The sequence below is a fragment of the Linepithema humile genome, chromosome 1, assembly GCF_040581485.1.
Source record: "Linepithema humile isolate Giens D197 chromosome 1, Lhum_UNIL_v1.0, whole genome shotgun sequence".
NCBI classification, from domain to species: Eukaryota; Metazoa; Arthropoda; class Insecta; order Hymenoptera; family Formicidae; genus Linepithema; species Linepithema humile.
In genome coordinates, this window is record NC_090128.1 from 20871202 (window position 1) to 20897689 (window position 26488).

A 26488-nucleotide genomic window follows, 5' to 3' on the forward strand; every position below is an offset into this window, starting at 1 on the left:
ACAAATTATTTTCTTTGCCTTTTTACAAAGAAATAAATGTATAAAGAGATTAGAGATGCGCCACAAGGCGCTTTTCTTTTAAATTTCTACAAATTTTGCAATTAGTTTATACATACTATAAGCAAGGAATTTTTAATTGCACGTATTTTTAATTACTTGCACTTCGAGTCAGTATGAATTATTGACTTGCGTAATGCGATTACTGTTTTACGCCATTGCGCTCAACAAAATAATTAGCTGCGAAGAGAATTTCACAGAAAGAGGACAGGTCCTCGTTTCTGTGATTGCATAGCGGAAGGGAATTATTTATCAGTGGTAAAGGCGGTGCAGCGTGAGCACTTCTTCTCGTTCGTATTTTACCGGCAAATGGCGCAGACCTTAATCGCGGTAACGAACTCGACGAGATCGCCAAGTCGATCGCACGTGTCCGCAAACGTGAAAGAGTTTATGGCCTCAAACAAAAAAGCTCATCGTTCACTGTCATAAGATATAGTCGAACTTCGGTTGTTTGGCTGCGACATGTCGGCGATAGTCTTCGCATGTATAGATGTGCAAAAAAAAAATAAAGAAATAACCGCGATCGATGTGTCGCCACGTGTAGAATGTAATAACGCGCTGCTGCTACGCTTACTGACACTTTTAATATGGCATGCAAGCAATCAATCATCACGTACTGAGCAGATATTTATGAAAATAATACATTATGCAAAACATGATGCCGTTTTTGGATTTTCAAATACACGAAACGTATAAAAAGTCGCGTAAATATTTTCGGCCATTAGTCTGTACACTAAATTAACTCCTTGCTAAGAACAAAACAAATTTTTTATTTAATATAAAAAATGTAACTTTTTCAGTTTCTAGATTGTTACAAAAAATAAAAAAATTGTATTGTAATTTCATGAATTTGATATATAATACTGCGAGTAATTGCAAATAAAATAAAATTACTTAAAAATTTTATATTATTTATATTCTAGTAACAAAATATGTAATTTTTAAACAAGAATGTTACTTGTGTTTTATCAAAATTAACAAATATATTCTGTTTTCGATGAAATGATTATTTTACTTCACACAATCTAAGTCCGTCCAAATTATTCAGCAAATTTTAGCCAACTTATTACACGCTGTACTTATTCCTAATGGGATCTACTTTAACGAACTTGCAAACGGGTAGATACGCAATAGGGCGCACATGCTACCAAATCCTTTTAAATTGCTATATTAACGGAGTTATATTTGGTAAATGCCTCCTGTGACCTCACGGGCGCGAAGTTGGGACGCCCGATCAACCTGCATTACATTACACTACCAAATTATTCATCGAATTCGAGAATTGTGCACATATGCAAATTACTATTCGACCATTGTTTCTCGAGAATGTAAAGTAAATATTAGTGCATGTAATATCACTAATTACTCGTGAATTAATATTGGCGCATTGAAGTGGTTTGTGGAAACGTGAATGGTAAAATGCGTGGGATACAATGCGATACGAATGTTTAATTTTGTGTAATTAATGACACATACGGTACACAAATAATTTAAATAAAATCAAATTTGTGCGACATGCATCGACGCAGTGCACGTAAATCGCCAAATGATAAAATTATCACAGACTAAAACTCTTTGAACATCACTCCACCGCGTCATTGTAACGCGATACCATTAACGAGCGCAGGCAAACGAGAGAGGCAAAATGTTAAATAAACCATCACCTGCCGCTTCGATGTCTCTGTTATTCGTCAAAATCAAATTGAGAAAATAGAGTTTAAATATAGTTCTTAATACTCTCCGCAATGGTTAAGCTCAAACTTCTCATTTCCTGCAACGCGTAGGTGGAATAATACCTATATATGGCACCAACAACAGCTTCCATGACTGGTACTCTCGCAACACCCACTCTTAGATCTGGCAGGAGCACATATTTACGTTTTCGCCGATTGCCGTTGCTATCTCCGTGTCCGATAGAAATCGATTGACACTTGGAAGCGACGCGAATTTCCGATGCAGCTCTCGAAGCGCGCTCTCGAAACGGTTGCACGTCCAGGTCTTTCCGCAAGAATTACGATTCCGATGTGCCAAGCTTGTACGTCGCATTCCAACGCGAATAGCAGAATTCGATGCTGTCGATAAATCTCGATGATAATTCGACTCGTTGCGACAATCAACTGTGCTGCACCAATGTTCGCTTCTCGACGAGTGCTGCGTGATCTGTCATTGCAAAATTTAGACGACGGTTTATCTTCGTTCAATTTTCAAACGGGCGGATTTTCATTAAAAAATTTGATTAATTGACACCGAGTTTCTTCCCTATTTTCTTCTCAGATTCCTTTGAAGAACATCAATCTAAAAAACCATCCTAATTTCTTATATAATCACCAGACAGAAATAACATATTTTTCATATAGATGAAATTCTTTTCTCAGAGATAAAAATCCGCGTTCCAAGAAATTCGGCGTGCATTCTTCGCGCACCACAGTAAGATAGAGCGCAACCGTACGGATGCAGTATCAATCACAAAGATCATTAGTCGCGGTACATAAGAGCGGCATTCGCAAAAGGCGCTTCTCCAACGAGAATTGGTGAGGAAAATGTCATGCTTTTTATTGCGTATTGCAAACCCGAGACGGGAAACAAGATCTTACCTTCTTCATCTGCCCCTTCCTCCTAAAAGAGAACGACATTGACATACAGGGAGGATTCGAAAGGATAGAAGAGACTATAGTACGCGGGAAGGAAAAGGAAGGAACAAAGTTCCTCTTCGGTTTTCTACCGAAACCGAGAACATCGTTACACGAAGGGAAAACTTCGTTCGCATAGGAATCCTTTTGGAATCCCGAAGTTACAAGATCCTACGCGATAGAAACGCGAATTAAAGTAGGATAACACGCGAGAATTCTTTACAAACATCTGGCATATGATGATTTAAGGTCGTGCGCAAATGCGCGATGAGAGAAGAAGGTCGAACGAAAATTTCGCAAGGAAAAGTACGACTTCGATAAACGTCTTCTTGATCACTTGATCAATGTGGCCATCTTTGAAAGTTCGAGTGGCGGAAACAGAAGGAAGAGAACTTTTCAGAAGGAAAACTTTTCATTTCGCGACTCGCAGATCACAGTGCAGTCGAGAAACATTTAAAACTATCTTCTTCTCTATTGTTTAAAACAATCGCAAGATTATACCTTGTCGCATGCTTTTTTCTATAATTTAATTTTCTTCTCAATAGCTTTCTATTCGAACTATACGTCAATGTTTAGCAAAGGAAATTCTCATCAACACGCTACACTTTTAAAATAATATATATTTATGCTGTTCCTGTGTATTTCTATAACAATACTAATCAATGTTATATAAAAATATAATTTTTAAAAATGTCTTTATCGATTTGATTATGTCAATAGCTCTGTACGTCGCGCGTTTATTATCTGTAGGAGAAATTGCAGCTCTCCGGTCTCTCCATTATCGCACTGCGGAGCACCGAAAGAGCGATTCGCAGATCTACAAAGCCGTCTAAATTACGATCTGCGTCCGCTAATATCGAAGGATATGCGGTGAAGATATGGTTGAGGTTACCCAAGCTCCGGAAAATCTGGGAAAGCTTACGGCATGCGACCTTGACATTCACCTCGTATCTCAGCTTTACAGCTTTAAACGCCGGCTGCATCGTTATTATATTCCTACTGCGATGTCCCATTTTCACCATGCGGTCATGGTAAAATCTTTAATTTACAAAATCTCGTATGCTTTCAAAGAGAAAGAGAGATAAAGAGAATTTTATATGCAATTCCCGCAAAATGCATATTAAAATTAAGGCTCCTGGTCCCGTAGCCGTGAACTCCGCGTTGACAGTGGCGACATAATTGTGGTAGGAATAAAAACCTAGTCGAATTTACCTAGTCGATTTATTGTATAAGTAAATAATGTAACAGTTTGACCTAATCAATTGATACGATAAAAGTAAATTACTGAATAACATACAAAATGCTAATATATAATTCAAAAATTTGTTTACAAAAAAATAAACGCGATAAATACAGAATATATATAGCTTAGTACCGTTACCGACATGTCCATATGACAGAAATTCTCATGCAGCGTCTTAAGTGGAGAATCGATGAACTATTAGACGTGAAAAAATGACATGTTGACTACCCAATTTATTCTTGCGTGCCATTTCGTTAATATTCGTTAAATGTTAGTGCTGTGATATGTGACGTGTTCATGAAACCTGTAAAATTGTCCGAAAACTAAGATTAGCAGGGAAAGCCCAACGTAGAAGGAGTATTTTCTACTCATACAGACAGCTGTCAACCGTGTGTTTTCTCGCATAATTAGGCTTCGCTTCACGGTTGATTTAACGATTGTTTATAACCTGTCAAGAAAAAAGCATAGTTTTCGGACAATTTTACAGGTGTCTTAAAGCGATCTAGAGTGTTACTTTGTTAAATTATCATTTTATTTAGAAATGGCACGCAAGAATTCTCGGCGTGTCATTTCTCGCTTCTGACGTCACGAATCTAATATGGCTGCGGTGACTACCCAGGAGCCTTAAAACAGAACCACAACAAATTCCAGTAATTTTACTTGTTTGAATATGCAATCAAATGCGTGTCATTTCCACATAGAATCCAACAAAATAAGAAACCAACTTCATTAATAATAAATGGAAAGCAAGACAATTCTATTCACAAAAACATTTCTTCTTTTTTTTTTATTATTAAATACGTTTATTAAATATTACAAGTGCATATTACGAGTTTATTAAGCAGATATGCGTACTTGAAAAAAATATTAAAAACTCTGTCTGAAAAATATTAATTTTTAATTTCAACCGTTGATATATAATTTTGCAAATTGCAAGCGTCAAGCTTACAAGAATATATTTCCATCGCTCTGCATACCGTGACCTGTCGCTCCGACGTGCCTTTCATCCGACGCGACAGTGCCTTTAAAACCCTTTGTCCCTTAAACACAGACTGTAGTGTAGTGGTAGTAGTCGGGGGTTAAGAAGCGTGCAGACGAGGCTCTGCGGTTTCGTGCCGGGGGTGCGAGCACGCGCTGCAGCTGCAGTCGCAAGCGGGGTGGCGCGGCGTGAGCGCGTCGCGTCCCCGCGACTCGTGTCCCGGGAATTTCGTGGCCCTGGCTGCCGCCACCGCCCCCGTCGACGTGGGCGAACGAAACGTACCGGCGCGGCGAGCCCCGATGTAACGATTCCGACTTCGTTCCGACAACGTGTCGTCGCGCTTACGCGAGTCGCGTGATGTATTGTCTTCACGCCCGACCGCGAGATCAACCCCTCCAGCCCTGATGTCCATTCCCACACAGCACAGAAAGTTGAAATAACGTCGCTGAGACATTGCAATGTTGAATGTTGAAGTATAAAGGTTTTTTCAACATTGAATCTATGTTGATTTTGCTATATTGATTGTTAAATGTTGCTATAACGTAGAAACAACATTTAACAATTATTATCTTTTGAAATAATGTAATAATTATTACAATAATTATTAATAAGAAATAATAATATAATTATATATATATATATATATATATATATATATATATATATATATTTAAATAAAAATTAATTTTAAACATTTATTTCGTTCAATTTTTCAAAACATTATTATAATGCATAATATATATAAATTCTGCATTGAATAAATGTTGAATCAATATTGAATTAATGTTTCTTGTCTTGCAGACATTGCAATTCAGCGGACATTAGACATTTCTTCAATATTTTTTCAACATTGAATCTATATTTCGCAACGTTGCTGAAACATTCATAATGTTACAATTCTACGTTTTTTAGATATTGATTCAACGTTTGTGTGCTGTATGGGATTGTAATGGACATCATTTTTATAATATACATTTTGCATCGTTCATCAAGCATCATTCTTATATATTGTTATGAAAATCATCTCCCACAGATTTATCTTTAAAAGGTATAATTTATAATTTCTTCCTGTGTTTGTAATAAAAACAGAGAACCGAAAAAGTGAAGCATAATGAGGCGATAACTCAATGAAGACGGATAACTGAGAAAAATATTAAGGATTAGAATCGTATTATCTAATAACTTTTATACAATGGGATTTTTTTATTTTTATAATTTATTAAAATGTGCATTCAACAAAGTGTTTCGAAATAGCTATTATAAACGACTAAATGTTCGCATTATGTCGGTATATATCATTCATTGTGTCGGTTCGATACATATTATTCATTGTAATATCTGTTATATAACAGATGCTATATATTTCTTTACGCTTTTAACAAACGACAATGAATCGAACGTAGTATATATTCGAGAGCTATAATCCCATATAAAATTATAGTGGAAATTAAAAATAATCAATATTTTTGGGAAGCCATCTTTTCTATTTTAAAACTAGATTAATATAAATACTCTTTTCCATTTATTCTGATTTGACAGCAATCTCTTCAATTTTATCTAGATTTTATAGAAATCTTATAAAAGTATCTGTAAATTCAAGCGTTTTAAATTTCAAAGAGTTTTGTATTCTATTATGCGTAATGTAATTTTGAAAAATTGTAAGAAATACCTTTCTTAGAATTCCGATATTTTACTCTCTAGAGATCGTAGAGGATGGACCTTATCGTTGATGTTGAAAAATTTAAGTTTTACAAAGTCCAATACACAGATGAGAATATATGCACATAAATGATATTTCCTATTTCTCCACACAAACGATATAATTCCACGATGTCGAGAGATTTCTCGAGTCTATCGATTTGAGGTTGTGCCTTCATTAAAATCGTCCTACCTCGCGGCAATCTTAATTGAATCTTCTTCATCATAATGCCTGTGTAGATTCTATCTTCACTACGAAGGTTTTATCGCGCTGTAATATTGACACTTGCAACGAGGAACGCTTAAATCCACAAGTTTTAGCCCTTTCTTTTTAAATCCTTGAAATCTTAAGATTAGTATCTACATAATGTATACATTAGCATAACGTACCAACGTTACATTAACGTCATCATATTCATTCTTTTTTTATAGTCAACGCCTACATATAGATAAAGATCAAGCTGCTTTTACTCTTTGTTTCACATTTATACTTTGTATTGAGTATTTATATTTATTTATCTAAAAGCTTGCGTCACGATGCAAAGAATAAATTGGACAAAGCCTTTTATTAAAGTCCAATTATTTGCTAAACTGAGAAAATATTGATTAAATTATTATTATATTAAGGTTTTAATAAAAAAATATCTTTCTTTAGCATCTATGCAAAAAAAGAGTCTGAATCAATAATTCAGTAGTTGTAAAAAAATAGGTCATTTTAAATAAACTGTTACCGTTTCTAATTAGATAATTTCAAGTCCAACGACTTGAATAAAAAATATGTATATATATCTACGTACGCCTACGAGTATCGCCGCAGTCACAGTTATTACGAAGTTAATTCTTGTTAACAACACATTATTAAAATTTCTATCTGTTAGTGCTTAAGAATGATTGACGTTTAAATTTAATTGATGACTTCCGGATGATTAATGGATATCAATGTGATGGAATTTTTGACGCAAAACATTTATTCGTGGGTTAACTTCACTAACACACCTGCCGCGTCATTTGATAAATTGGTTATATGTTCGTACAATATAGCGGAAAGTAATAATTCATTTACGTGAGTAATATAACTTTCGCAACAATGCCTTCCGCATTAACTTCCCTTTCTTTCATTAGAATTTATATACCTTTTTAAGTGCCGAAATATTTATCGAATATTCAACGGAATATTTTCCGAAATGCAAAGGCTAGTTTAGCAGATCGGAGTTTAATGCGACACGATTTTTAATTAAAAGAAAGAACTAATTAAAAAACCGATATTCAAGTTAATGATATCTGAGATTAAAACACGCAAAGAGAAAGAGCGGCACACACAAATTTATTAAGCGCCTAATGAACGTAACGCTCATGGCGCGTCGAAATTACCACCTGGAATGTACGATTCACGTACCAATAAGCTCTTGATATAACGTAGCCTGCGGGATAATTATTTCCTACCGGTCAGGTAATTTCCAATGTCGGCGTGTATGGAATATCGGCATTTCGCATATCGCGATATGAGCGAGCGCCTACGCAGGTAAAAGCCGATTCACCGCTCATCTGCGCAGAGAGCATAAAAAATAATCTTAAATAGAAACTGTAATTATTCCGTTCACACATATCAGTGTAAATCAACATAAATTGCTTTTAATAAAAAAAAAACTGCCAATAAAAAACATAATAATAAACTGTACATAATTGGCATAAACAAAAATTCTCGATGATATTATTGTAGTCATGCTTGTCATGCCTAGTACCACAACGTTTAGCGCTTATAATTTTTTAAACTTGGCGCCTTTCCGCCATTTGGTGTCCCCCTATCCTCATATTGTTTTGTGTAAGAGCATGGATTATCACGAGGTAACTGGAAGATGATAGTGGGTATGTTTTTTGGGTCTTAATTTAAGGTAAGGAATCAATGTTTATGGGGGGGAGAACCTATCATCTTCGAACGAGACACTTCATATAATCTTTCGCCTTCGGCGGGCTCGTTTGATCATTCAATTATATTATGTGTCTCGTTCTCGATGATATTATTGTAGTTTTTAGAGCTTGCGTGATAATTCTTTATTTTCTTTATTGAACTTACTTTTTAACATTATTCTTCTTATTTTTTAATATTACACGCGCAAATTGGTCATTCGGAGTCTGAATTGGTTTATTATAAAACTTAAAGAAGGTTTGTGAACCTGGTGCCCACCGGCACTACGTCTTATAGCTGTTATGTCTACTCCTTGCTTGTAAGCCGCAGATACTGCTGCATGTCGTGTACTATACGCTGTAAACTCCAGCTTTACCTAAAAGTCTTTTAATCCAATGACCAATAGTTTGTGATGATATTGCACCAAAGGGTTTCACTGTTGCTATAAATAACCTTTTGTTATTTTTATTTCTTAACTTTTTAGTATAATCTATATAATCTAGGATTGCAGATGCCACACATAAACCTGGTTTTTCCTTAAAAAATGGTAATATTAATTCTGGTTGGAAAGCTCCAGGCCTAGAAGTTTTTATTCGTTCTGTAATTTTAATATTTAACCCTGTATCCGATTTCACTATATTATCAATATCTATTAGCAATAGACTTTGAAGCCTCTAAGCGGTTGTTAAGGCTAGCAGTGTTACCACCTTTTCCCCAGCTTCCCTTAAATTCAATTCTTTAAGAGGGTGTAATTTTTCAATGTAGTTAAGTACCGGAGTAATATCCCATGTTGTAGCGTATTTTGGAATAGATGGTCTTTGTTTAAATACTCCTTTTAAGAACCGACTAATTAAACCATCCTTATTAATATCATATATTGAGATTAAGGAAACTGTGGAACAAGTAGTATTTAAAGTGCTATAACTTGCACCTTTCTTGAAAAGATTATTTAGAAATTTGATAATTTCCGTCGTTTTTGCATTAAATAAGTCTATTTTTTCTAAATGTGCGAATTCCCACCAGCGTTTTAAGCTACATTCGTATTGTCTCAGCGTTGTTTTTGTGATAGATTCGATCATTACATCTATCGCATCTTCTGTTAATCCTTTTCTTAAGAATGCTGACCTGATAACCTGCCTGCCATTAATGAAAGGTGGGACCCTAATGGATGGCTCCTGTCTCTGTAAGGAGATAATAATAGCGTACTATTAGGTTTGAATATGATAGTGCGCTCAATGAGGAGTGATGAAAAAAGGGGGTACCACGGTTGAGTGGGCCATAACGGTACTACAATAGTGCCTATAGCTTTATCATTAATTATTTTTCTTAATGTTTTCAGAATGAGTGCGAAGGGAGGAAAGGCATAAAAATTTTCCTCTTTTTCCCATGATACAGTAAAGGCGTCAATCGATTGCGCTTCTGGATCCGGGAATCTAGAATAAAATTTTTTACATTTAGTATTTAATCTAGATGCAAATAAATCTATTAAAAAAAGACCGAATTTTTTCTCTATTTGTTTGAAAACTTTCTGAGAAAGTTCCCATTCAGAATCTATATTAATATTTCGTGACGCTCTGTCAGCTTCTATATTTTCCGCCGAAGGAATATATGATGCCTTTAACCATATTTTCCTTTCTTCGCACCATTTCCAAATTTTTCTCGAAAGCTCACTAAGATGTGGATACTGTACACCACCAGCTCTATTAATGTAAGCAATAGCGGTAGTGTTATCTAGTCTTAGTAACACCTCACATTGTGATAATTGTGACGCAAAACATTTCACCGCAAAAAAGGCCACTAATAATTCAAGGTAATTAATATGATTTTTCTTCTCTTGTTTGTTCCAAAAACCAAAGGCCTCTGAACCATTACAGTAGCAACCCCAACCTGATAAGGAAGAATCAGAAAATATTTCGATCATATAAGCTTGAGTTCTGATTGGGTTTGTTCCAATAATCGCATTTAATTGCCACCATTGTAACTCTTCTAACATAGCTTCATTTATCCAGATGTTTCCTTCATAATTTCCGCCATTGAATTTTAAGGCTAGGAATTTTTGTCTTTCTAATCTTTTGCAATAAATAAATCCGTAAGCTACAGCTGGGCAAGTTGATGTTAAAACTCCTAAAAGTTTAGCGAATTTTCTAATTTTATATGCTTTTCCGCTTTTAAATTCATTTATCAGTTCTATTATCTGATTCTTTTTTCTATCTGTCAAATTTAAAGAAAATTTGACTGAGTCAATAATAAATCCTAAATATTTACATTTTTGATTAGCCACTAAAGAACTTTTTTAATAGTTTATAATAAATCCTAAGTATTTCAGAATATCTATTGCTTTCTTTATATTTTCTTCACATATAATTTTTGATTTGTGAATAAATAAAAAATCATCTAAGTATAATACCAACACTATTCCTTGTAGTCTCAATTTACTGACAACAGATTTCATAATTTTAGTAAAAACGTACGGGCTAGTGCATAATCCAAAGGGTAAACACAAAAACTGGAAAGTTTTTCCCTTGAATTTAAAACAAAGAAATTTTCTGTGACCCTCGTAGATGGGAACCAGAAAATATGCATCTTTAAGATCTAAAGAGCCCATAAAACTTCCTTGTGATATTAAACTCATTGCTGATCGAATATCCTCTAATTTAAAGTGTGGGGGGTTAATAAAGTTGTTTAGTTTTTTAAGATTAAAAATGAAACGATTCGTACCATCAGGTTTTGGAACCAAGAAGTAGGAAGAAAGAAACTGTCCCTCACAATCTTTACATTTCTCAATCGCGCCTTTTTTAAGGAGTTCGTTAATTTCTAATTGTATTTTTTCCGATTCTTTAGCAGAAAAGGTCTTTTCTTTAGGGACCGATTTCTGAATCGGTGTTTCTATAAATGGAATTCTATAACCCTTTAAACAGTTTAGAATATACCTGTCTGAGGTAATACTTTTCCATCTTTCTATAAAAAAACTAAGACGCCCTGCTAATTTATTTACCGGAATTATTTCTTCGTCAATGATTGGTTTGGTGCTTGAGTTGTTTTGAACGAACCCTGGAAGGTTTTGAATGGTTTTGTCTTGAATCTCATTTGTCGACGCCTTGGTTGTTGACCCACCTGCCGGTATCCCGCAGGTGGGTATTTCGAGTTTCCCTGTTCGCGAAACCTGAATGTGTGTTTTTGTGGCGTTTTGTCTTTGATGCTTGCACAAGCTTTTTCTATTTCTTTCACATCCTTGACTTTTTCCTTGAGATTATCTCCATAAAGCCAATCATCTGAGAACATTGTATCCACCACTGGCTTAATACTCTTGTTTAATTGTGGTATAATGAATGACTTTCTCGCTATTGATTGTTGATGAAAGACATCTGTTAAGATCTGCCCAGCGTGGCTTATATAGTCGGTAAATATGTCTTCATCTAATCCTTCTTCTGGAGGATCTAATAACATGGAGACTGCAGCACCTAAGGCGGCTATGGCTGTACCAACACAATTTTGGGTATCTGTAAAATGTTGGTCCCTCTTTTTTGCAACCTCTGTGAGGAATGGAATTATTTCCAAATTTAACTGAGGAGCTTCCATATATAAGCCTTTTCTATTGTAAGATTCCAAGTCTCCTTCTTATTTTTCTCTGGAAGGCCTACATTCTTCCATTTTAGCCATGTATTTTTTAATTCTGGATGGTATTTAACCTGCTTGAATTTGGAATCCTTGGGATCCATTCCCAATACTTTTAAGGCGCTGTCTTTTTCTTGTTCAGAAACCATTTCCGTTATCTCTTCCTTTCCGATTGCGACATCTGCGATTTCCTCCACGTTCGGATTATTTTCTTTATTCTCCTCGTTTTCTAACAAAAAGAAAGGAAAGGAAGATTTTTTAATAGGGCACTTATTGTGCAATTTGTAATCTTAACGTTCTTATTGAAACTTTATCACAACGAATCTCTATATACAGACGCATGGCACTTATTGTGCAATCTGTGATACTAACGTTCTTATTGAAACTTTATCACAACGATTCTCTATGTAAAGACACATGGCACTTATTGTGCAATTTGTGATACTAACGTTCTTGTTGAACTTTATCACATTGACGTCTTATGTAAGTCGTATGGACTATGGTAAAACCGTGTGGGTTTAACCTCTCAACTTTCGTGTGGAAAGATGAGATTTTTTCGCGACTTTATGTTTTTACTTACCCATTATATTAGTATTGCACGTATTCTCTTTTTCTTTTGTGACTGTTGGTGCGGTCTGTACTTTTTGGACGCTCACCAACTTCTCGACGATTTTTGTGAGGTTATCCACATGTTGTTGTAGTTGATCGAATTTTCTTTTAGAATGACGATCTTTCCGTGATCGGGATCTCGCTCGCTTTTTAACTTTGCGTTCTGACATCCTATTATATCTGGAAGAACGTTATCTTCTTAATTTTGATCGCTAACACGTCTTGATGCCTCGGCACAACGAAACAATATGAGGATAGAGGGACACCAAATGGCGAAAAGGCGCCAAGTTTAAAAAATTATAAGCGCTAAACGTTGTGGTACTAAGCATGACAAGCATGACTACAATAATATCATCGAGAACGAGACACATAATATAATTATAGTTATGAGAATTGTTAGATTATATAGACATTTAAATTCATTATTATCGTCAATCAATTATTATTCGATTATTATTATTATCATTACCATTGCATTTAAATTTAGCCTGACATAAATAGCTTTTCTGGTATTTCTCCGATATATTCAACGAAAGCGACGAAAAGCGTTGCAGCTGCATTAGAATTACGTTTTATGGCGTAACAGTTAATTTAAAGATTTTTAATGCAGCGTATATTTTGCGAAGTGGAAATTATTATGTAAAATCTTGCAGTCAGTCTTGCTTTAAGACGAATATTGATAATTAACTTTCATAAATTTAACAAAGCGCGAGAAATATTTGGTATGTTTTACGCTTGATAACATTTCCTGCAAACACTAGTGCTAGATGCCATGGACAATGAATATGGAAATTTGAGCTTGAAATAGCAACTATAACAGCTGTTACAGATATTACTGTTTAAGCTTGTTGACATTAAATGAAACTCGATAAGTTTTTTAGTGAAAGTAATTGCGAACAATAATGCGAAATATTCATTATTCAATATGTAATATTCAATTTCAAAATATTTAAATTAAAATAATATTAACAAAGATTTTCTGTTTTATTACTATTATTAAAGAAAATTTGCTATTCAATTTAAACATATTTCACATGACCAATATTTTGCGTCATTACATATAATCGAAACTTGGGAATTTCACAAATTTCAACATGGTAGATATGTCACATTTAATTTTTAAATCTGCAATTTTGTCACAAATTTAATTATTCTCCAAAATCATTAATAGATATTTCGAAGTTTATTCCGTTATTAAATTTTTTGCAGCTTTTCTCAATTTCTAAAAACATTAAAATGGACGATAGAAATTATTCGAATTAAATCCGAGATAATAAACCAAGAGAAGATACACAATTTTTAATACACATGCTATTTTCACAAATAATACAAATTAGATGGAATATATATCAAGAGACACGGTAGTGTCTCGCGCCAAGTTCACGCGCAGCGCGCAACGCAAGCGCAAGACCGACCGTGTATCTTTACGCGAGCCCGAAAGTTGAGACGAGCCGAGATTATCGGATCTCGATAACGGCTGGGCCGATTGAGTTGGCAATAGGCTCAATCGATAGCGCATACCCAAATTACATAAGAAAAGTCTGCTTGTTTTTGCTCTGTGTGCTTTATAAAAATAAATATATGCATTCAAAGTCGAGAAATCTAGAAAATCATCTCGCTAGGATGTATGTCGCGTTGATATGTATGTCGCTCGTGTCTTATTGGTCAGCGTCATTCTAACATGGCGGCGCTCAGACCTGTCAGCTCGCAGTTTTGATGTATATATTAATTACATTTATATATTAGTATCGATCGTAAAATGTATATATAACGTGTTGTGGAGACGAATAAAGATAGTGTATATCAAAAATAATAGTATTCTTCATAAAAAAAATTTTTTTCGATCTTAAAGTGCAGAAGTGTACACTCTCAGTATTCTGTAGTTCAGTGCTCGGAATTAGTCTGAACATTTCAGCCGATTTCCGTGGTATACGCCTCCTTTCCTCTCCTTACCGCGCGCGCCGCAGCCGCTAGGGCCAGCGCCGCCGAGCGTTAGGAGCGGCACTATCTGATTAGGTTCTATGAGTAGGTTCTTCTCCCTATTTATTAAAATTTAAAAAAATTTATTAAAATTTATTAAAAATAAATTTTTTTTTAAATTTATTAAGTGGAAATATTTCAATAGATTTCTACGTCACCCATGAGGTACTAATACTGACACGTTTTTCAAAAAGTGGTTTTTATCTACATTATTGCATCAATTGTTCATTCTCATAAAAGGCTAAGAAAATCTAATTAAGAAAATCTCTTTTACTTATATATTTTTTTTTTAATTAAGAATTTATTTTTATCTTTAGTGGAATAGGTCTACGGGGGAAACCATTTAAAAAAAAACGCGTCAGCATTAGTATCTCATGGGTGACGTGGAAATCTATTTAAATATTTCCACTTAATAAATTTAAAAATAAAAAATTTATTTTTAATAAATTTTAATACATTTTTTAAAATTTTAATAAATAGGGAAAAGAACCCACTCATAATCAGATAGTGTCGCTCCTAACGCTCGGCGGCGCTGGCCCTAGCGGCTGCGGCGCGCGCGGTAAGGAGAGGAAAGGAGGCGTATACCACGGAAATCGGCTGAAATGTTCAGACTAATTCCGAGCACTGCTGTAGTTAGTTAATTAGTGGACAGAAAGTGTACTTCGTGCAGATGGTGGAATCTGCAAGTTTCTGACGTTAGGTGCGCTGATGGCGCTGAGAAGCCGCGCGGCGCGCGCTTACGTTTGTTTGGCTATTTACTCATTTAAATTTTTAGATGTTACATAGAAAAATATTAAAATTTTATAGTTATTTGAGTTATTAATTACTAAAGATGTCCGAATAAGCGCGTATCAATCCAGCCTGCCGCCGAATGCAAGCGCGCGAAGAGATACAACCGCTCAGCGATTATGATCGCTTTCAAGCGTTTCAAAAATCCTCCTCCCTAAGTGATAAAAATATCGAAGTATTACCGACCAGCGGCCGCGCGATACAGGGCGCAACGAGTCATCATTTGGGGCAAAACTTCTCCAAAATGTTTAATATACAGGTAGAAGATATCGCAGGAGGCAATGAAAAGACATTCGTTTATCAAAACTCGTGGGGCATAACTACACGACTGATCGGAGTTATGATAATGGTTTGTACAATCACTATTGCATATAAATAACATGATTTTATGTTAACTATACTTTATAGAATGAATATATATATATATTTTTTTTTAATTAGTTGCATGGAGACGATACTGGTTTAATATTACCGCCAAATATTGCACCTGTACAAGCGATTGTTATTCCATGTGGCATAAGTGCAAAAACAGCACCGGAACAGAAACATAAAATCTTTTCTGAGTGCTTCAATCTGGTTGAAAAAATCAGGAATTCAAGTGGTAGAATTAAAGTGAAAGGTGATTTGAGAAATAATCGAACGGTTGGATGGAAGTATTGCCATTGGGAGCTGAAAGGCGTACCCGTGAGAATCGAATTGGGTCCGAAGGAAATTGCGAACAACGAAGTAATGTTGGTGCGCAGAGATACCTCCGAGGCACAAACGGTTAAAGCAGATTCAGTAATTTCAAAATTAACCATGTTATTAAATGATATACAAAACTGCTTGTTTGAGAGGTAAATATCGCTCACAATTATTTTCGACGTCAACGCATTTGCAGTATAATGTAATATATTTAGTTAATATGATTTTGTCTATATAAATATTTATCCAAATATAGAGCGAAAGCGAAATTCGACGAGCGTACCAAGCTCGTGGAAAACTGGAATGATTTCATCACCGAATTCAATAAAAACAATTTATTACTGGCGCCTTTCTGTGGAGAGATAGAATGCGAGGACAACATTAAGGCGGATAGTGCATCGTAAGTCTTTTATACAAAACAAATATTTCTAATCTCCGTTCTTTTTCGTTCACTAAACATTTATAAATTGCATTACAGTACGAATACCAGTGACGAACCTGGAACATTATCAATGGGCGCTAAGAGTCTTTGTATACCGTTTGAGCAACCGAAATTAACAACACCATTAGAGGACTTGACTTGTGTTCATACACTTTGTGGAAAGAAGCCCAAGTTTTTTACACTATTTGGCCGTAGTTATTAATACTCATGAAAATAGTACTCTCTTTGTTGCAATTCATTATGCGCAGTAAATTTTGTCACGATAGATTTCGATAGTTAAGTGCAGCATTGAATGTAACGCGTTATTAAAAAATTATAATTTTATTTCTCATTCTTTTTTTTTGTAATGTATATACATATATATATTTAATGATTTGAATGGACAATTTTATTTTAATATTTTCTAATATTTTATGTCATTTTTATCCATTTACTTTGGGTTATATTTATTTAACACCGTATATTCTTTTTCTGTAATAAAATCACGTAATTTAAAGCACTTGGCGCTTAAAGCAACTAAAAGTTAAAATTAGGAATTAATGTGCCGATTTCTATTTAAAGAGTAATGTCTTCAATCTCTCGTGAAAATGAATGCAGGTGTTACGCACAAAGTAAATAGATGACATGATTCAACGAAACTAAAAGCACAGCAATGAATAATAATAGGGCAATAATTTACACGTTATTCGTAACGATAAACGGTAACGCAGTATTGTACCTATCTACAACTGCCAAAAGAAAACTGCAGCGGACATTGTACGGAAGTTGGATCGCCATCGTGCAGCGTGAAGCAACCTGAAATCTGCATACGATCGATCACGCGCTTACACGCGTCGATTGTTTCTCACTTCCAAGTATAATGGCTGCGTTCGAATGAGACGCAAATCTTCACTTTCCTCCCGTCGCACACCAAGCGCAAGCTGGCCCCGGGCTTGTCCAAAATTCTAGTGCTCGCAGCCGCTTCAAATGACCGAACGGATTCGCCTTTGTCGTTAGAAGTATCAATGTAGCAGTGAGGCGCGAATTTCAGTCAGGGTGCTAGGTGTCGTGTCCGAACAGAAATCGTGTCGACGGAACCTGCTGCCGTTGCCGAAGAATCGACGTGCGAAAACGGGAGCGAGAGATAAAGAGATTCTTAGTAAATTCTTTAAGACACATACACGCGTACGAGGTGGAAGTGACAAGAGATCGAAGATTCAAGCGACTCTCTGTCTTCGAGAAGTAGTCAATGATGAGGAATCGATGAAGCATCACTGGCATGGCCACGCGACTCAGCCCCCGAAACTCGGAGGTGAACGCTCTCGAGCAGAGGGGCTATCTCATCGGCAAGAAGATCGGACAGGTTGTTCCTTTAATCTCGTGCTCTCCTTTTATACCGCTTACGCAGACTTCCTTTAACTTTTCGCTTCCGAGATGTGGAATGTGACATGGATTATATTTCTTTGCGATATTTGTGATGACGAATTGAATAAAAAAATGTTTTGCGCTTACATTTTTCTTTGCAACACAATTGCAATTAAGGATTCTACACGCTGTTATATGTGGAACTAACATTTTCAGGGCTCTTACGCGACTGTCCATCTGGCAGAGTATATCGATGGAACGAGTTCCAAGAGAATGCGTCTGGCCTGTAAGATTTTTGACAAGGAAAAAGCACCGCCCGATTTTTTGGAGAAGTTCTTTCCCCGCGAGCTCGAGATTTTAACAAAAATAGAAAATCCGCATATTATTCAAGTAAGATGTCGGAAACGCATTAGTTCATCCTTTCTTTCATTGCTTTCTTTATAGGAAGAAAGAAACAACTCCAACTAAGTTTGCCTAACTATTTTTGACGCACATCATCGTTCTATTCCTAATTAAATTGCATTTATCGAATGGTTGGTCGCGCAGGTACACAGTATCCTGCAGCGCGGCTCGCGTGTCTTCATCTTCATGCGCCAACAACGGCGACCTGTTAGACTTCGTCAAGAATAACGGGGTCGTGCCAGAACAGCAGTCACGACTCTGGTTTCGTCAGATGGCGTCCGGCCTGCACTATTTGCACGGCAAGAACATCGCCCACCGGGATCTCAAGTGCGAGAACATACTACTCTCGCGCAAGTTCAATGTAAAACTGGCAGACTTCGGTTTCGCCAGATTCTGCATGAATCACGAGGGCAGGCGGGTCCTCAGCCAGACGTACTGCGGCTCGGCGGCCTACGCCGCGCCGGAAGTCGTCGCCGGCACACCGTACAATCCGAAATTGGCGGACGTGTGGTCGCTCGGTATCATCCTCTTCATTATGCTGAACGGAACGATGCCGTTCGACGATGAGAATCTGCCGAAGCTTCTCAAGGATCAGATGTCGCGGAATTGGGTGTTCAGATCGCGCGTCCGAGACACGGTGTCCACGCTGGCTAAGAATATCGTTCGGCAAATTCTCGAGCCGGACATCACCCTCAGGCTGACCCTCGAAAGAGTGTTGAGCCACGAGTGGGTGAGAGCGAGGAAGGAGAGAACGGGCTCCATTGCCGGCAGGCTTGTCCATTCAGCGCCGCCGAGTCATACGGTTACAACATTCATCGTATTATCGTATTCAAGGCTCTTGGTCTCTTGCTGTAGTTATATCGCATTTTAATGTCGGAAGCACAAAATTAAGTAAACCATTTGCCACTATATATCGAAATAAATTTTAATTTATAATATGTACTATGTTAAGTCACTTTTTTTTCGAAAATTGAGTTATTATTATCGCGAGACTCTATACTCCAATTTTTAGCCGATGTCAAACAGTTTTAAGTTTTTAGTTACAGCGCTTAAAGATTTTGACGATTTTTGTTAAGATTAATTTCTTTAAAATCTTCAGGAAATCGCAAATATCTCCCAAAATCTGCCACCAGCATCTGTCAAGGGAATAAGTACTCGAAAGTATAATCACTTACAGTCTCTGCTTAAATGGGTGCCTAAAATATTTCATTTTTACAAGAATTATAAACATAAGTATTTTATTGAGAGCACATGAAAAGCGAAACATCTCTTTAGATCCTTCTGAAAAATTATGTTTATATGATTTAACATACTCTGCTTCTGAGGTGCTGATATATTAATAACTAGAATTAATATAAATAAACTAAATAAATTTTTTCGCATGTAACTCGCATGCGATTGCATTGGCAAAATATTATTTCTGAAGAACTTTCTTTCGTGGTTGCTTTCTTTGTTAAAAAATGAATGTATAATTCAACACATGACATAATTTAAATTTTCAGCAAAACTAGAAACCTTAAATACAATTTATCAAATCATTTATCTCGATATATAGTACAGAGAAAAAATTATCTAGTATTTAGATATCTTACTATCGCTGCAGTAAGAAATCAAAAGCCTTCATATTTAATCGATAAAACATCGTAAAATCTTAATTAAATAACTATTCGATCGATATTAGTTGAAACTTTTAAAAATAAGATGAGAAGGATCTTCGTAAAAATCGCCTTAGTATAAAACTGTACAGATTCGTTTAAATTTGGATGCGCAGTTATCTTTTTTAAATTATAACAAATTCAATTATATATAATAATACATAACTCCGAATAATTATACATAACTCCGCATAAACATTATTTCCTGTAAATAACTTAATAATTTGTCACTTGTATAATTAGATGTGTAGAGGCGGTAATCTAGGCGGGTCGGATGCTGCAGGAACCGGAAATGTATCTATTGTCGCGAGGGCACTCCTTGCATTAAGAAATTTAGAAAATCACCATCAACCGTCCTCGAAAATGGTAAATAACTCGGGGAAAGATTCACAACTGCCTATCATTGTCGGATAAAGAGAAGATTCTTGAGGAGAATTGGTCAATCAAGATATACAAAATTGGAAATACAGAAGATTTCAAGCTAACAATTTCAAATAGCCATTTTCGAAGATATTTACACTTGTCTTTTATAGTATTTTTCTTAATTTTCTATTGATCGCGATCAATGGAAATTTACATAATGTTGATAATGTATTGTTGCTTATATAATAAAAACGTTCCTCATTTTGCAATTCGATGTAAATCCCTGTCTAAAGAAATATATGAAAAAAATTTTATTATATTTCATAACAATGTAAAATGTTATTCAACCATTTGTATTTATGCTAAAAAATATTTTAATATATCAAGTATATATATTTATAAATTTTTTGTTTTTAAATTGGTCTTTTATATAAGACTTTCTATATCTAAGAAAAATATGCAGAAGCTGAGCAAAATCGCTCATCCCATCAATGTGATTACTTCTTTTACTCGGTTACACCGGAATTGATGCTGAAGCGGGTACTTTGTCACTATACAGGGTGGTTATTATATATTACGTATTGAATAACTAGACATAAACACATTTTATTTTGTACAATTTAATTAATAATATTATATATTTAGTTTTATTGAGATTAATACATTTGAATGCAATATGGTACTACTATTTTAGGGAAATTTCAGTACTAATATTTGTTTGAATAATGGAACAATATTATTAATGTATTCTAAATGAGTTGATAGTTTGCTCTCTCGCTTTAACCATTTGCAACGCCGAATACAAATTCAATTTATGTTATTAATTGTAAGTATATCGATCGAAAGCCCTACAATATAAAGGGAAGCAATATGTACATATAGTAAGTAAAAATTACAAAATACATTTAAAAGCATTTATTATATTTACAACAATAAACGATATGCACATGTAAGTAAAATTATTAGACACGTACTTGGTATAGATATTTGTGATATAATAACAGGTAAGTAATACGCAATACGTTTTCAGTACGTTCTTTTTTTTTCTTTAGAAAATATTCTTGTAATGAATAAACGAGTTATTTACATAAGTTTGATGACAACAAATGGTCTTTGTATTACAATCTATGATGTCATAATTTTCCTATTTCAAATAATTAAATCAACATTTTTTTCTAAAATATATAGGTCCACATTCATTAATAGAATTGATAAAACTGTCGTTTTCTGTATGATGCGCTAAAACATTGTACATACTACCTACCCAGTCAGCAAAGTCTGTTCGAACAGATATTGCCAAACGTCAGCTACAAATTTTTGTCAGCAGAAAGACTGCAGATTGTATACAAAATCTGTTACATCAGATGATGATAGTAGAATGTCAGCAGAAATGTTACAAAACCTGCTGACATAATTTGACAGCAGATCAGTAGCAGAAACCGAATAGGATTTGCTCGGAATTATTACAGCAGATTGGCGGCAGAAACCGAGCAGGACCTGCGCAACGCAGTTTGATATCAGATTGACGGCAGAAATCGAGCAGGATCTGTATAATGCAGTTTGATGTCAGATTGGCGGCAGAAATCGAGCAAAATCTGCGCAATGCAATTTGATGTTGTTTGCCGCTATGCGGCGTGTTTCTTCATATATAAACTCGTACTCAAAATTCATCTACAGTGCATATAAAGTGTGGCCAGTGGCTTAATAAAGCTTAACAGTTTAATACAATAATCTGATACAATCCCCATAAGAGATTCAGAATATTAAACTGATTTTTGAAATTGAAAATGCGCTGCGAGTTGACCCAATATTCCAGTAATTTCGAGATTTTGCCTAATAAATTTATTAAAACAAAAGTATTTTTTTTTGTCCCAATAAAGCAAATATATATTATATACTTTACATACCTCATTTACTACTTTTAATAAACGAAACGAGAAATGTAAAATTGTAATAAAGCATTTAAATGCCGCTATTCCATTTAAATTGTGACGGCAGATTCTGCTCGATTTCTGCCGACAATCTGACATCAAATTACACTGCGCAGATCCTGCTCGTTTTCTGCCGCCAATCTGCTGTCAACCTATGTCGACAGTTTCTGTCGACAAAACACGAACTTAATGCGGACACAGATGGCACCGTATTTGCTGCCAAGTTCTGAGCGAATCTGCTCACAAACTGCCAGCAGGTTGCTAACATTTTGTTGACTGGGTACATGTACATATATGTAGGTAGTAGATTTTTCCAATTATTGTTTTTGATTTATTTTTAACACTTTTAATACAATAATATGTTTAACTATCTTATTTAGCTATTTGTAGTTAATTATATTTTTATGAAGTTATAATGTATACCATATTATAATCTCTCGTGTATGTCAGGAGTGTTAGCTTCTCTTGAGAAACTTTCAGTTGTTCATTGTTAACAAATACACTGTTTTGTTTGAAGTGCGATTAGACGTAAACCTGCAAGTTGTAACAAAATGCAAAGTATTCTCAAATTGTAAAAAAATTGGCTGATTTATGCTTTTATTCATTTAATTATAAAGGTCATATAACAAAAATTATAAAAGAATTTTTGATTAATGTAACATAAGTATGCACACTATCAAAAAGTTCGGAAAATTTACATAACAAAAATGTAAAAATTACTTGACGAATAATGGAAATATACTAAGTAAATAATATAAAATTTGTGAAAATATGTAAATTTACAATATACTTATACATATTTAGTAAATTTCTGTTATTTATCATGTAATTTTAGCTGGCTGAAGTTTGGAACGTTCCTGAAGCAATTTAAAAAAAATGATTTGTTTGGAACGTTCTTTTACCGATTTTTTAAAAATGATCTGTCGCTCTTCTCTTTTTGCACAGGAAAAGTTTTGAGACCCACAAACAAAATACAAAAGCAACCGATCCGATACATGCGTCGGAAGACACACTTATACTCGGAAAACCTCTCCCAAAATCACATAAAAAATTCTCTTCGTGTCTTCTGACGCATGTATCGAATCGGTCTCTTTTGAATGTCGTGTGAGGGTCTCGGCACTTCCTCTGTGTAAAAGAAGAAGAGCGACAAATCATTTTTAATTTGGTAAGAATTTTTAAAGTGATTTTGTGAAAGGTTTTTTGGGTATAAGGGTGTCTTCCGACGAATGTATTGGAACGGTCTCTTTTGTATTTTGTTTGTGGGTCTCAAAACTTTTCCTGTGCAAAAAGAGAAGAGCGACAGATCATTTTTAAAAAATCGGTAAAAGAACGTTCCAAATTTCAACCAGCTGTAATTTTTACATCTAGTTTTGCAAATTTATCGATTTCTTTTTACAGTATACATAGAACACCGCGTTTAATTATGATATTACCTTATTATTACTGCATAACTGGACATCAATTATACTGTTATTTATAATTGTACATCTCTCTGATATTTCTGTTTTTTCTCATATTTGTACGTTTCGTAAACATGTGGATTAGTTCTCTGTGAAAAGTTTGTCCCGTTGCGCAATAGAGAACAAAATTTATACTGTAATGTGCTGTGTCTAATAAGTCGAATATTGTTATCACAACAAACACATCGACATATTCACGGAACTGGAAAAATTATTATTGTTATTTTTATTATATATATAACTATTAATAATAACGTGTTATATCTTAACGCTATTTTCTTACGCGGATATCTAATGTAAAAAAATATTATATAATGACATTCTTAATGTAAAAATTAAACATTATAATTTATTTTAAAAAGTTCAAATTTTGAGGAAAAAATTAATTAATATTTTTTTGTTATATACAGAATGCATTTTTAGAGTAAATAATCTACACATTATATGGTCGATATTATTTTAAATTGAATTATTGATACTTACGTAATTCCTAAAGTAATAAAAGTAATGTACAGGTAATTTCAAGATTAGAAATATGCTCGAAACGAGAATAAGCATTTTTGTGATCTTATGCTGAAGCATTTTATCCTTAGAAATCTGAGTTCTCTCATTAGAGGAATCGGACGCTGTAAACAAGGTTTTGCGAACACGATTTTGCTGATAAATGTGGTATCCGATCAGAAAATTGCAGATTACTATCACGAGAGCAGGTAGACTAAATATTGTAATAGAATCCGTAATCTTTTTTATTAGCTGAATTTTTTTCGGGACCAATTGTAGAAGTTTGTATATATCATAGCTATTCATTTCTCTTCTTAATATTTCATAGTGTTTATTTTCAAAATTATAAAAAATATTTAAAATGCCGTTCAAAATCGCTAGTCCCATCAGTATGATCACTACAATTTTTGCTCGTTTGACAGTGCACCAGGATCGACGTAGAAGCGGATACTTTGTCACTATATATCTCTCGATAGTAAAGGCTACTATAAGCCACACACTCAAGAACTCGGAGAAGGAGAACAGAAAGTTTACGAAGATATATAAACAATACAAATAAATTCTTTCTGGATTTATATAACCCAATAAAAAAAGCCAGTCAATAAGTAATATCATTGAATAGGCGATGTCGCATATTGCAAGCATGCCCAAGTAGATGTTGGACGAGGAAGAACGCATCTTTTTACGGAAGAGTACAATGGCGGACAAACAGTTCCCTAAAAGACCGAGAATAATAAAAATCGGCAGACTGTACTTTCTGAAATTTGAATGCGTCGTATAATGATCTGCAATTTCATGGCTTAGCCCGGAAACAAAATCAAATTTATTTATGACGTCAGTGATGGAAAAATGGCTGCCTACAATATCTTTGTTACATAAATCTTTGAATTTTGTAATTCTACTCATATTCACAAGTGGATGCTGATTCATCATGGTTTTCTGACGTCTGTCGATATACAGGTCGATACAATATTTAGCGAAGCTACGTGAAATTTCGTCAAGATCTCTTTCGTTGTTACAAACACGCAATCGTAGTTCGTGTTTAGATATGCTGGAATAATCTATGCCAAGATTATTTTCAGAAAACATCCTTGCGTATGGTTATGGATTGTTTGCAATATTTGCTTATCAGATGAAAATCAAAAAGCGATATAATCAAGATGAGTCTCGCGTCTGAAAAGCGTTACAACGTTATTATATATATTATTCATTGATATCTTCCATATAAATTTTATTTATCGATATATGTATTGAAATAATTGTTTTTAAATATTAAAAAAATAAAACATACAAAATATACAAAATATATACTGTATTTTAAACATTCAAAGTAAAATGTCTTGCGCACTATCTCACTTACCAGAGAATCGTTAAAAATTTTGAAGCCTACGAATACAGGGGTTACAAACTCTCAGCAATTCCCCGATTTTAATCGTTCAACTGCTAGACACTAACGATTGCAAAAGACTGAATGTCGAAACGACTGACTTGGATAGCGATAATTTTTTTTTCCTGGAAGTTTGTGGCTTACTAAAATGATTAATATTTTGATTGTAAGGTTGCTCATATCCGTTGACATGTGAATTTCTGCAGGAACCTATTTCTCTAATGAAATATTTATAATAACGAGGGAGCTCCGTTTGCCTTCATTCCCGATTGCCAACAGCTTCGTTTGTCTACAACATTTTGCCGACAGCTTCAATTGCCGATATTCCCGATTGCCTACAGAGCGATTGCCTACAAGCATTATTGCGCACATTTAAAAATTAAAAATACAAACGTACGTTTGCACACAAGACATTATTGCACACATACACATTGCACACATGACATTATTGCGCATATACACATTGCACACATGACATTATTGCGCACATACACATTACACACATAATATTATTGCGCACATACACATTGCACACATAATATTATTGCGCATATTGTTTCCATGCAAAACGAGGTTTAACATGGGTTTACAACTTTGTTTGTGAACCTTGGTTAACCTTGTTAGGTTTACCTTGTTAGGTATAACCTGAGTAGGATTTGTTATTTTTTTTACGCGGGGGAGAGGCTTCGCCCCTACGGGGCGAAGTCCTCCGCCGCCTACGCGTAAAATTTCAAACAAAGCGAGGTTCAACGTGAGTTTACGAGTTTTTATACAAAGCGCAATAATGTCATGTGCGCAATGTGTATGTGTACA

At 34.8% G+C, this 26488-nt stretch overlaps 3 protein-coding genes and 1 pseudogene across 22 annotated transcripts in view; 2 read left to right on the forward strand and 2 right to left on the reverse strand.

Annotated features, from left to right (window-relative positions):
* Positions 1–26488, reverse strand: part of LOC105670030 (phosphatase and actin regulator 2) — a 324201-nt gene that overhangs the window by 94228 nt on the left and 203485 nt on the right. The window lies entirely within an intron of this gene.
* On the forward strand, positions 15574–16956 carry LOC105669045 (uncharacterized). The gene is made up of 4 exons (XM_067347527.1): positions 15574–15855; positions 15948–16342; positions 16447–16590; positions 16669–16956. Exons 1-4 carry the CDS (start codon positions 15589–15591, stop codon positions 16832–16834), a joined length of 972 nt encoding a protein of 323 aa, XP_067203628.1. The 5' UTR covers positions 15574–15588; the 3' UTR covers positions 16835–16956.
* LOC105669650 (testis-specific serine/threonine-protein kinase 3-like) lies at positions 17098–20665 on the forward strand (annotated as a pseudogene).
* On the reverse strand, positions 22636–25995 carry LOC105669649 (sex peptide receptor-like). The gene is made up of 4 exons (XM_067347521.1): positions 25649–25995; positions 24271–25461; positions 23761–23989; positions 22636–22861 (listed from the first exon to the last, which is right to left on the reverse strand). Exons 2-3 carry the CDS (start codon positions 25375–25377, stop codon positions 23798–23800), a joined length of 1299 nt encoding a protein of 432 aa, XP_067203622.1. The 5' UTR covers positions 25378–25461; positions 25649–25995; the 3' UTR covers positions 22636–22861; positions 23761–23797.

Excerpts from the sequence above, each read along its gene's own strand:
- LOC105669045 (XM_067347527.1), top strand. The coding sequence starts at position 15,589 with ATGCAAGCGCGCGAAGAGATACAACCGCTCAGCGATTATGATCGCTTT. Across the intron at positions 15,856-15,947 it reads TGATCGGAGTTATGATAATG|TTGCATGGAGACGATACTGG; the intron begins GTTTGTACAATC and ends TTTTTTAATTAG. Across the intron at positions 16,591-16,668 it reads ATTAAGGCGGATAGTGCATC|TACGAATACCAGTGACGAAC; the intron begins GTAAGTCTTTTA and ends ATTGCATTACAG.
- LOC105669649 (XM_067347521.1), bottom strand. The coding sequence starts at position 25,377 with ATGTTTTCTGAAAATAATCTTGGCATAGATTATTCCAGCATATCTAAA. Across the intron at positions 23,990-24,270 it reads TTTATTACTTTAGGAATTAC|TTCCGTGAATATGTCGATGT; the intron begins GTAAGTATCAAT and ends TAATTTTTCCAG.